The following is a 12700-nucleotide window of genomic DNA, read 5'->3' as shown; positions in this document are numbered from 1 at the left end:
GATTTGCACAGACCTGACAGGTTTTTATGAGCTTGATTCCTCAGAAATTTTGCCTTCCATTGTGTTTCTTGGCCTTCCGAAGTTCAGATAAGTACATTCTTTTTCAGAATGGATTTAAGGAAGTAAAAGGGGAGTAAAATAAATATGTGTGTAATTAAGCATTAAAAGCTATGTTTTCCTCTTTAGGCCCCTGATACTAATACTGCCTAAGATACCTTAGGGATGCTCCAGAATCTGGATGTTGATACCACCTTCAGTTATGCTGGCTTGTTTGTATGGTGGTATCTTGTGTGTAGGTAACAGGAGCTCATTAACCATAATTTGGTACATATCTAGAACAGTTTGGCTATAAAAGTGTAGTGTTGTTTGGGTAGTTGCTTCAAACTACAAAGTTGATTAGGCCAAATAGATTAATTTGGTTTAGAATTTAATAAAAAACCTTCATTGTTATTAAAAAAAGGCTAACTGTCTTCTTTGTTTCTTGCAGTTCAGGCAGAAAACAAAGACGTATTGTATTTTGTTGGACTGTTTCGTGTTGCCAACATAGAGTTTCTTCCAGAATATAGGCAGAAAGAATCAAAGGAATTCCTCTCTATGGCACAGACTGTACAGCATGTGGTAAGATGGGTGGGCTGCTTGGTTAGCAAAAAAAGATCAGGGATGTGGACAAGTGATGTTTAGATGCCATTGAGGCTGCTGTGGTGTTCTTCTACCCCTTCCCCCTCGGAGGATTATGTGCAAGCGGTGGCTGTCTGGAGGTATGAAGGAACTGACTGCTTTCAGCTTGTTAATCGCAAACAGTTTTGAATGGGTCTGGTTTTCACATTTGACTTAAAATTTTCCGTACTTTCACCCATAAATTATGATCTGGGACTAAAATTCTACAAAAGTCCTTAAACTCAGTTGCCACCTTTGAAACATCAAACAGACAAAATCTCAAAATTTTTTGCATTTACACTGGTATCTTCTGCTTTAAACATCCATAATTACCCTAGGGATCACAAACCTATTTCAGATGGAAATTTACATTTCCTTCTAATACTAGGTATTCTAAAGATCATTATACTTCCCAAATACCTTGCATCAGTGAAAGCAAAAATAGAACTCTGGATCAATAGCTGCTCTACAGTGGGAAGAAAGGGGTGGGGGGAAATCTTGGTTAAAAGGGAATTTGACTTTAAAGACATTTGGTGTAGGCAGCAAAAATACATTTTTGCCCGGTGTGCTATCCACATAAGGATTCAAGCAACTGTATGAAAACTGCCAAACAAAAACAACAACAACTAAAAAAGGTAGATGAAACCAAGAAATTTTTCAGTAATTGCGACGGTGTTCACAGGGGTTCTTGGATGAGGGAAGAGACGAGGATATGACTCCATGTTTCAGAAGGCTTGATTTATTATTTTATTATATATATTACATTAAAACTATACTAAAAAAATAGAAGAAAGGATTTCATCAGAAGGCTAGCTAAGAATAGAATAGGAAGGAATGATAACAAAGGCTTGTGACTTGGACAGAGAGCCCGAGCCAGCTGGGCTGTGATTAGCCATTAATTACATCCAACATGGGCCAATCCACCTATTGCATTCCACAGCAGCAGATAATCAATGTTTACATTTTGTTCCTGAGACCTCTCAGCTTCTCAGGAGGAAAAATCCTAAGGAAAGGATTTTCCATAAAAGATGTCTGCGACAAATAATTACTATGTTTTTGTCACCTTGTAATGTGAACTAATGTTCCTGTTTTCCAGCTCTTTCCAAGTCCTGCATATTAATCGTTGAAGTTCTTTCAGATAACCAGTGCAGGGCATCACCTTTCCCTGCTATCCATGGGGCAGCTCTAATGTCCTGTATTTCTTGTATCTTGCTCTTGTCCTGCCCATGTCATACATAGTGGAGAGAGACAACAGGGAAAAGGTGTTGAGCTGCCAGTGTCACCACCTCCTACTTGAACATTACTTGGAATTTATTTTTTATCTGTGAGCTTTGCCTGAACTCATCAATGGATTTTTGCATTGCTGAAACTGGCAAACTTAACTGTTGACTAAAATTGTTAGTAGGGAAGTGGGGGATTTGGGATTTTATTTGTTCTCCTCCAAACCCTTTTTTTACTGGCTTCTGGCCCAGAGACCCCAAGTGGTGGTAGAAAAACCTCTCAAGATAGATTCTTTCCATTTGATAGTAGCAGTAATACATCAAATCTCTTGTACCTTAATCTAGAGCAAAATTGAGCTCTACCCACCTTATTTAGGCCCTTAAAATTATTGTTTAAACTTCCTGTTTCAAATGATGAAGGTTAGGGGTTAATATGGATGGGATTTTTACAGTGTTTGCAATATTCTGTGTCATAGTCCTTTGCACATTAGTTTTAATCATAAAGCAGCAGAATGAGGTCCGAACAGCTTGAGGTACATGCCACCTTGTGGCTTTGAACAGGATGGGGAGAGGAAAGTTATTGTCAAATCAGTATTATCACAGCCCAGCAACAGGGAGAATCAGGAGCTTGCTTTGCCCAAAGACAGTCCTTTGGCAGGGAACAGGCAGAGATTTTGCTTCTCCACGTTTTACACTGTGTGTATTGGAAAGAAATATATTAATACTAAGCTGTTGATGAAGAAAATAGACACAAAGGAATCATAGTGCAAAAAATTCCATGGACACATTAAAAAAACAAAATTCCTTAGCTGTGAGGGGAATCAAGCACTGGGGTTCTCATCCAGGGAAGGTGTGGAATCTCCATTCTTAAAGTCAATGGCCCTGAGCAACGTGGTATAGTCAACCCTGCTTTGAGCAGTGGGATTGGACTAGATGCTCTCCAGAGGCCCTTTCCTATCTCAGTCTTTCTATGACTCTGTGGGAAGAGCTCTGGTATGTGCTGTTCACTGCGCCTAGTAACAACACCAAAAAAAGTGTTGTGAGTGTGTGCACATTTTTTGAAGTTTGGCCTTAAGTTTTAGCATCAGGATAGGGATGCTCTCTGTGTTGGGATTTTCTGGGTGAAGGATGTGCATTGCTGTCAAAATTCATTTATATGGAAAGAGCATTATTGTATACCAGCTGGCCATAGGCAGAAGATTTGATGTTTCCTGGGAATACTGGATTTATTACAGATGCATTGAAGAGCTGGTCTGTTCATCTCCTCTTCTGCCTGGCTTGGCTGATGTATGTCTGGAAGTGTGTGCATGTTGCATAATCTTGGTGGAAAATAGGTTGCTCCTAGAAAAGCCTAGGCATATAGCATCTCTAGGGGTGACTGGTTTTCAGAATGCTAAATCTTTATACTTTGTCTTTCAGATAAACTTGGTTTACACAACTTCTTCTTTCTCCAAATTTTACAAGCAGTCCACTGTCTCAGAAGTCAGGTAAAACCGTGGTTAAAGTAATTGCATTTCTACTGGGCCATAGATAATGTAATAAGCCCACAAAACTGTTGTATTGCACTAAATAGTTTATTTAGTTGTTGTTTTGCACTGGGTGATGGGAACTTCGTACTGAGTATGGTATGTCATGTAGAGTGTTATTCCCCCTCTCCTGTCACAAGTCTATCCCTCATACACCCCCCTGCCACACACCCTGGTGGTCTGTTCCCTGGTTACCCCTCCCCTTGCCCCTCCCCAATGGTATCCCATTGGCTGCGGTTCTCTTTCCCCCGCCCCCCTCCTCGGGTATAAAACTCCACTGCAGGGGGGTTACACCTCTTTTTCCATCTGGGTGGTCAGCGCTGATGTAGTGTCCCGTCCCAAGCCAATAAACAGGACACTCGGTCCCACGTGCAGAAGAGCGCTTCTCGTCTTTTATTTCTGTCCATGCAAGACCATGTGGGCTAGGGTCTGAGCTAGCTGGATTGGACCCATACAACAGCCCAGAGACACAAGGATTCTTGCACAAAACAAGCTCATTTTTAATAGTTATAGTGCAATGTCTTTGCTATGTACTTGAACTGATAGCAAAATAGGTTTATAACCTATACCAATTCACTTAACAAAAGTAAGGGCAAACTAAAGTCATATAAACAATTCCTTGTCTGCCAGAAATACAATGCAAGATGAACAGAAACAATGTCAGTTAAGAGGTTTGGTAATCCTTTGGCTCATGTAGAAGTTTATCCACTTAAACATGCGGTTGGAGCACAACTCTGTGTTATTGATTAAATCGCACATATTTTGTGAGTAATGCTACTGGAATAAAAGCATTTTCTACTTAAGATGAAGGAAATCTATGCAATAAAGTATTCTTACTCTAATATTAATGTTTGCAGCTAATGTTGGAAGTTTAGTTAGTTTCAATCATCCAGAACCAAATATAGTTTTGGTTAAGAAGCTGGAGGTTTTTGGGCTGTGTTTGATTTAAAGGTCTTTCTCACCACAAAGGAGGTAGAGATTAGTGTGATCATACATGGCCTCTAATGTCTTACCTAAATAGTCTAGGAATCATTTCCTACATACTGCAACACACAGTACAGGGTGAAATACCACTGCAGAGCTCTGCATTTCTGGAGATGATAATTGTACTGTTTCTGTTCTACTATTTCTGGTTTGATCTTTAGGAAATAGTCTAGCTCTAATTCATGTGTAGACAATGTGATTACCATAGATCTCCATATCTAGGAGCCCTCAGGAAATCAGCCTACTGAATATTCCCAACTGGATGTGAAGAGCATGTTTTGGTGTTTTGAGATTTGTCTTGTTTGTTTGTTTTTTAAGGGTAAAATATACATTCACTGGGTTAAAGTAATCATAAAATATGGAAATGAGCCATGCATTTCTGAATTTATGCTTCAGAAGCTTGGGCTAAGAGTCTAGTCTTCAGAGGACTTCCAACAGAGTGATAACCTGAGCTCTTTATTTCAGTAACAACAACAATGGAGGCCTTCTTATTCATTTCTGGATCGTATTTGTGGTACCACAGGCGAAGGGGCAAGTGCTGTGTGAGGATTGTGTGGCTGCCATTTTAAAGGATTCCATTCAGACAAGTATCATCAACCGGACTTCGGTGGGAAGTCTTCAGGGCCTTGCAGTCGACATGGATTCCATTGTCCTAAGTGGTTAGTACTAGAACATATCCATATCCTTGACGAAATACGTCATTAAGCAAATATTTTTACTTTGGAGTAGAAAATTCTATAAATAAACTAAAATCTTGATCCTACATCTCTAGCTTCTATTACTAAAATTGTAATAGAAGGAAAATAGTGTGAAGAAAAATAAAAATGAGATTTGAGGTCAAATCAAGGTACAAACTGTCCTTTTAAGCAGTGATTGCAAAACTTCCTGTATTGGGAGTGGTTATGTTCATAGTCAGGAGGTAAAATAGATATCTTTGTAAGCAGATTTGGGTTAGTCTGTGATTTTAAAAGCATAAAAACATGAAGGGTTAAGGTGGATCACTTCATTGAAAATGAGACTCTTATCACTCCTTTATTAAAGATTCAAGAACAGATTATAAAAGGTGCCCATTTGTTAAATAACTTTTGTGCCATTCCTGTCTGGGGAACAAACTCATAACCTGTGATTCAAGCATATTTAATGTATTAAGCTACAAAATGTTTCATGACTTTCCATTCTAAGGGCATCAGCCAGAAAATGATGTCCAGGATACCTCTGTCTCAGTCCTTCAACTGACTGCTTAATTGCCATGCAGTATCTTCTTGCCTCACCTCCAAAGCTGCTTGCAGAATTTTCAGAAATAAAGGGGGCTAGGGCAACCCCTCTCACTGAGAAAAGGGTTTTGTCCTTTGTGTTCAGTGTTAGGACTGAGGTGTGATTGAATTAAACCCTGAATTCTGGATTTCAGGCAAACAAGAGGACTCACACAACTCTTTTTCTATGCAGCAGGTCTTCGGTCAGATTATTGGTCAACAACGGGAACAGGTAATTCACCGTTTTGACAGCTTCCTGTAGAGGACAGGTGGAGAACAAAGCTTTTAGTCCATGACTTGGACTTAGATACTGTTCAGTGTTAATTTAAGAGGGCTAAATTCAGCCTTGGCATTTAAGTCCTGACTTACTAAAAGGATGACCAAGAATCTTGCATGTAACAAATATAGGAGCTATCTACCTTTAATCTTCCTGGTAAATTTTTAGATGTACCTGGTGACATAGTAGGAAACTAACTAAATCAGGTGTTTGCTATTCATTGTGTTGACCAGCAGATTAACCTTTTCTTAACTGGACAGTAATGAATTTAATATGCTGAAAAAGAGCATGTGTTGTCCATGCTTTTGTCCATTCTTTATCCACCTTAACTCCCTTTTCTCCAAGGTTAATGGTGAGTTATTCTTTTGAATGAATTCCCTAACAGTAATTACTTTAGGCAGTTGAGTTTTGCCAAGGTTGTGGGAGACACTGTTTGTACACCTGCTTGGATTCATTTTGTAAACCTCCCAGAAGGGTTCTTTTTCAGTGTGCAAAACACTAAATAAGCAGGTCAAAAGTACAGTACATCTACCTTCAATAGTACATGGAGTAGGTACCTAGAAAAAAGGTGCTACTAGGCTGAGCAATAGTACTGCACCCCTGATGGAGACACCTGCTAAGACTCTGTTGGGCCAACAGTTATCAATCAGCTGGGGATGTGTTGGCCTCCCTTGCTACTTGACACAGACTGACTTTTCATCTTGAGAAGTCTAAATTTTTTGGTTTTTCAAGGGCTTTATAGCTTTCCATGTTTGTGTTTTTCTTTCCTGAAACATTTGGTTGCACTTCTACCTGTGATTTTTCACTTCTGTTACCTTGTAAAGGTTTTAGTTTGCATATTTTTTTTGGAATCCAACTACTTTTGCTATGCAGCCAAGTCAAGCTCTGCTAGTTCTGAGGTCCACAGGCAGACTTCAGGTCACAGAGCATGGTCCAATGTTTATATTGCTTACAGCCCATATTTCTCAAAACTCAAGTCAAGTTTGCTATAGCATTCATTTCTATAAGCCTCCCAATTTAAACTGCAAAGCATAACAATATTGGCTTCTATCACATCTCATTAATGTGCATTTTATTTCTATAAAGAGTTTTACCTATTAGTGTTTACTTGCATAGCAATTTCATTTCCCATTTCCATGTTCCAGGGTGGAGAAGTTAGCACAGTTGGAACTTGGTTCCAATTTATTTCAGCCCCTAAACAGAAGAAATTAAGAAGAACGCAACACAAATATTGTTGCTAAGGCTTTGTAGGACTTACATGGTGTCTTTTACACAAATGGAGAAGGATGACCTGCCATATTCTAGACATCTTTCAGAGACTTTGTATAGGCACCCACAGGTTTCAGATGGTATCTGTGAGAAGTGTGGAGTGGGTATATAATGAAGTTCCTGGGGACAAACAGCATGGATGGTCACAGTGCATGAGAATCTTATACTGGTGCAATTTTATTTGGTGGGGTTCTTTGGCTGTGTCTGTTTAGGACTATGGAATATGATGCAGAGGTAAAAGTGAACATGCAGCAGCACAAAATGAATGAGCATTGGCAGGCGGTATTTTGAGAGCAATGGAGTTAACTTTGGGTATGGAGATGAACCCTGTGTTTGGTTCAGGCACAGAATGGAGTGCAGATTTTTTCGAGAGTGGTGCTGGAGAAGGGACTTGCAGACATCCAGCTGATGTGAAGTTCTTGCATTGCCATAATATCTGGTTGTGCTGGGTTTCCTTGGGTAAGGCTTTATCCACCTTTGGTTTCAAGCCAGCATGCTTGAACTACTTGTAGTTCTAGAGTCAGCTCTGAATTTGACTGTGTCCCATAGCAGCAGCGACCTCATCCCATTGTTAATTACTTAGTAGAAATAATGGCAGTTACATATAATTTTAGAGATTATGATCAAAGTTGTCTCTGCTAAAGGTGACTAGATAAGCACAAATAACTATTATAAAAATAATGTTGTTGTGAAGAGATAAGAACAAGGAAGAAGGAAGAACAATTACTTAAACAAAGCTTTTAGCTGTAATTCATTTAAATGGAATGTGACCCTTACAGATTGTTCATAAACATTCATAGCATTAGTTTCATGTTACATTCAATCATAATTTCAAGATTGTAATTTAGAAGTGGAAGTTGGACAAAGCCTGCCACTTCCTGTCTTGATTAGCTACTGGTTAAAAGATCAACATATAATTTGAGTCAACAATTGGTAGTAAACTTTCACAGTACTCTTAACTGGTGTTCCACGATGGTAACTATGTGAGAGACTTATGTTTGTAATAGGCAGAAATTAAGGCAAATACTCACTTTTGATCTTATTCTGCCTAATTTGTATTTTTCTTCTTTCTCACCTTTTAAAGAGCTATGTTAAGAGTTTTAGACATTACCAAACAAAAATTCCCTAAGCTTTTTGCTGACTGCTAACTGCAATATTGAATTGAAATAAAGATCTCAGTATATTTTATTTGGAAATTGCAGTTATTCCAGCTTAATTGGAAAACTGGATGCAAGTAGGGTAATATTTGTCTTATCCTTGTCTAAATTATGACACAAATTTTTACCCTTTTTTTAATAAATATTATGTAGGGTAAGTTGCATAATTTTTATTTCTATTGTTTCCATTTGTTTCCAGTATTTCCATTTCTAATGGTGATTTCTAGCACTGCAAAAATTTTCAAGACTGGGCAGAACAAAGTCCTGGTCTGAATTCATTTTGATCCTGCTTTGAGCAGCATGTTGAGCAAGAAAACTCCTAGCATCCCTTCCAAACTAAAGGACTTGGTGAATCTGAATTTGTTGCTAGCAGCTCTAGCTCATGTAATGATAAAGTGCTGAGAACCTTGACATTTGATCAATAAAAAAGCTGGGGGCATACAGACATGCAACTGCATTTTTCCTTTGATTTTTTAAAATGTATTTTAAATATCCTAATGTCCATAGGGGCAAGCAGTACGTTTATGCTTTGAAAGTAGATGAGTATGTCCCAGTGAAGAATGAAGTAATTTATCCTCCAGAGATTCTGCAGAACTTTAACTGCAAATTGTACAAAATGGCACTGCTTTAGTGCTCTGTACTTGTTATAAATAGACTGTTCTTGGACCACAGAATTTTATCTAAGATGAAAGTAGTGAATGACACAGACAGCTAGAAAGGGAGGCTTCACAAGGTCAAAGGGGAATGGCTTTAACCTGAAAAAGGATGTTCGGGTTTAGGGTAAGAAAAAATTCTTTACTGTAAGGGTGGTTGTCCAGAAAAGCTGTAGAAGCCTTTTGGATGTGTCTGAGGCTGGGTTGGATGGGGGTCTGGACAACCTGCTGGAGTGGAAGGTATGCCTGTCATAGCAGAGAGTTTGGAACTAGATGATCTCTTACAACCCAAACCACTCTATAATTCTATTATTACTTTGTTTTCCAAGTTAGATATGCCTTTATAATTTGCTTTAGTTTAACACAAGTTTTAGGGTTTTTTGTTTTAATGCTGTGTGGATTTAGGAGTTTTGGAGTGATTGTGTCTAGTGTTGAAAATGTGACATTTTCACAGGAACAAATTGCATGTATGATCTCTATGCTGACCAACTACATGAGCACTTTCCTCTGGATACTCAAGCTACCTCAGAGGGAACAATCTGCTATTTTAAGCTTATTGCCTCTGTGGGCCACCTTGTCCGCCTTTCCATAGTATCCCTTCAGATTGAAGCAGATAACTGCATCACTGACTCGCTCACCATTTATGACTCTCTGTTGCCAATCAAAGATAAGATACTCTACCGGTGAGTATAAATTTCTATTAAGAATTAATTGACAACTTTTGGGGTCTTTTTCTGAAGACCTATCATCTTCATTTTTTGGTTAGTTTGGTTGTGTTAAAATTGTTCTGATCTTCATGTGTTACTCACATAACACCTGACAACTTAAAATTTCTTGGATAAGTTATCTTGCTAATAAAAGAGAAAATTTTCTTCAATTTTTTCTCTTTTTTTTTTCAACTGGAGTGCATATTCACCTAGCTACAGAACTATGAAAAATTTGCACACTACTGGGCAAAAGTTTCTGTTTCTTATCAGGAAACAGATGCTGGCTGAAAGAGAATGTCAAAATTTCCTCCCTTAAGCAAGCTATTCTGTATTAACATTAGTGCTCTTCAGATAAAGACTGAAGTTCTGAAACTAAGTCTTGTGATTTTCACTAACTGGCACTCATTAGTTCAGTGCTTTTTTTATCTGCTCTGTTTGTTTAGAGAGTTATGAAAATCTTGACTTGAAGCTGTGATGGGTTGAGGGATGCGGACTACCACTTTTTTTCTTGGTCTTCTCTCTCTTTTATGATCCATTATGCTTGTTTAGGAACTTTTTCTTTAAAATCCCTGATAATTAATTCCATAGGACCCTGTAAGTCAAAAGGAAACAACACCACCTCCATGAAGTAGACAAATGCTCAGCATTTCCACCTCTGAAACCTTTTCTCTGGCACTTCGGTCTGTAGATAAGCCTCAAAACCAGAGCATTGACTTTTCAGTCCTTTTTGAGAGCTGTCCTGTACTAATCGGTATCTCTAATTGACTTGGATGGTGTTCACTTACATATTAGTATCTGTAGAGGACTGAGATGTCTGCTAGGTAATGCATATGGAAAGTATTATTTTTTTTTTAATGAGACTACTTGATTTGCTTAGGTTCTTAATTTCTGACTTGAAGAATAACTTTCTTGTCTTTCCCACTCTCCAATAAGAAGATAAAACTGTTGGTCTAATAAAATAAGATTTTTCTTCCAGCTTTTTGTTAATTTTTCCTTCATTCATTTTTACTGGGAGTGAAGGCTGGACGTCATAATCTCATAGATTGAAACATTCTATACTAATTTTCATGCCATTTCCTTCATTTTTGTAAGAAGAATTTCCAGTACTGAGTTTTAAACTGCCCTTGTAACAGGTACATTTTTGTTCAAGAGCATGGAGATTTGACTGGACTTTGAAGTAGGTAAGATCTGAACCAGTGGAGAACTTATGCATAGAGTGAGAATAATGTGTTAATTATGTATTTGCTCTTCTTTCTTCCCCCTCAGAGCCTGTGAACCAGCTGATTCATTGGTGTCACTTGTGTCCACAAATAATCTCATGCTGGTAATATTTAAGGCAGCACAAGTAAAGGAGCAAAAGGAATTCCATGGCTATTTTGAGGTCATTACACAAGAAAGTAGGTTTGGTCTGCGTTTGGAAGTGTGTTTATTATATTGTTTCTTCTTCTGAAGTGTCTGTTATGTTTCTGACTATGGGAAAATTATTCCTGTATCTGAGTTTCTCCTTTTTACAAGTGCCTGTCTCCCCTTCACCTTCTCTGCATTACTGCTATTGAGTAATGTAATCCGATCAGACTGGTTGTGAAGTCTGAAGAGGCTGAAAGCAGCCCTGAATTCAGTTGGCGAGGACTGCAGTGTGCCAGTAGATGGGGCTGTTATTTCAGGTGTAGCAGTGGTCGCCCTTCTGCCTTGGGACTCGGGGACCATGTTAAAAGTGGAACGATGACAGCACTAAAACTGCTTTCAGAAAACAAAACTTCAGTTGCTTTGCCTGAATTTGCTATCAATCCCTGCCTCCTCAGGAATACAAAAGAGTCTGTAACATTTGTGCATCAAGCTCATGACTTTATTGCTTTAATCTTTAAGAAATGCTGAGATCATAATCACAAATAGTGCAAGGAATATCATGCTAGTGGCCCAAGAAAAATCTCACACAACTCAGTGCAAGGAAATTCAAGCTGCTCAAAAAGATGCTGCATACTTTTCATGTTGACAATAATTAAGCATTAAAATATTATCATAGAAACATGATAAATTCTCCATAATAATTAACTTCAAGTTCTATTCTGCATGGGCTGTGCGTTGGTTGGTTTTCTTTAAGTTCAAGTCTAAGTTTTCTTTGTTTCTCTGCATGTGCAAGTTTGTCTTTAATGAATTCTGTAAATCCATTGAGCTGTCATCCAAGAAAGTTTGGTTTCCTGGAGGCTGATTCGTTAAGTATGTTGTCCATTTCACTTCTAACTGGCTGCTTTCTAAGACTCAAGGTCCCTGTGTAGTACTGCAGTGTGGATGTATTGGTATTCTTGTTTGCAAAACTGTATTCAGTGAAATAACATAGATTTACAGTGTGTTCTTCTGGTCCTGCAGAGACCAGCACTCATCCCTGGATCTTTACAGCCTTTGTCTTCTGTGTGCATTACTGAGAAGGGTCTCTTTTTACAACTTGAATCCAGCTAAATATAATTCCTGACCTGCCCAGCTTTGCAGTGACAGACTTCTGATAAATTTAGATGCTTTAGCCCACTGAATAGCTTTACTGAAAGTATATCAAGGTTTGCCAAATTTTGCCTCTTTTTAATTTTTTTCCCTAGGGTGTGGAAAAGCAATAGTGACAAAAGAGGAAACTGGCTATGAAGGGAGAATCACAAGTCCATATTACCCAAGCTATTATCCTCCAAAATGCCTGTGTGCATGGAACTTCCAGGTAGCATTTTCTTTCTCTCTTAGGCACTGCTGTGTGTTTTGGCTACATAGAGCTTAAGTAAAGCAGAAGTTATTGAACTGGCAGTAACCTGCATCCTCACAGATGCAGTAGTTTATAGAAATGGTATTGCTGAATAGCTGGCTGTGCTCAGGTGTTTTGTATCAGTTTTTTCTCTTTCTGCGCACTTGTTTTTAAGGAAGAGAACATAGTACCTAAGCTGTCCTATTACAAAGGTGAAGAGTTAAGAGTTTTGATTTTAAGCCTGCAGAATTACTTCATGGCGGGCAATGTAA

The 12700-nt window shown here is 38.4% G+C and overlaps 1 protein-coding gene across 1 annotated transcript in view; it reads left to right on the top strand.

Moving 5' to 3' along the window:
• The window catches only part of TMPRSS7 (transmembrane serine protease 7), a 52550-nt gene that overhangs the window by 24636 nt on the left and 15214 nt on the right, over positions 1-12700 (top strand). The window contains exons 3-9 of the mRNA XM_030950757.1: positions 488-618; positions 3297-3364; positions 4853-5046; positions 5834-5872; positions 9451-9679; positions 10970-11100; positions 12295-12407. Of these exons, the coding sequence (XP_030806617.1) occupies positions 488-618; positions 3297-3364; positions 4853-5046; positions 5834-5872; positions 9451-9679; positions 10970-11100; positions 12295-12407 (905 nt within the window). The remainder of the gene's footprint in view (positions 1-487; positions 619-3296; positions 3365-4852; positions 5047-5833; positions 5873-9450; positions 9680-10969; positions 11101-12294; positions 12408-12700) is intronic.

This window comes from Camarhynchus parvulus, chromosome 1 (assembly GCF_901933205.1).
Source record: "Camarhynchus parvulus chromosome 1, STF_HiC, whole genome shotgun sequence".
Classification (NCBI taxonomy): Eukaryota; Metazoa; Chordata; class Aves; order Passeriformes; family Thraupidae; genus Camarhynchus; species Camarhynchus parvulus.
Note: the sequence above shows the minus strand (reverse complement) of the source record. Positions and strands in the feature narration are given on the sequence as shown.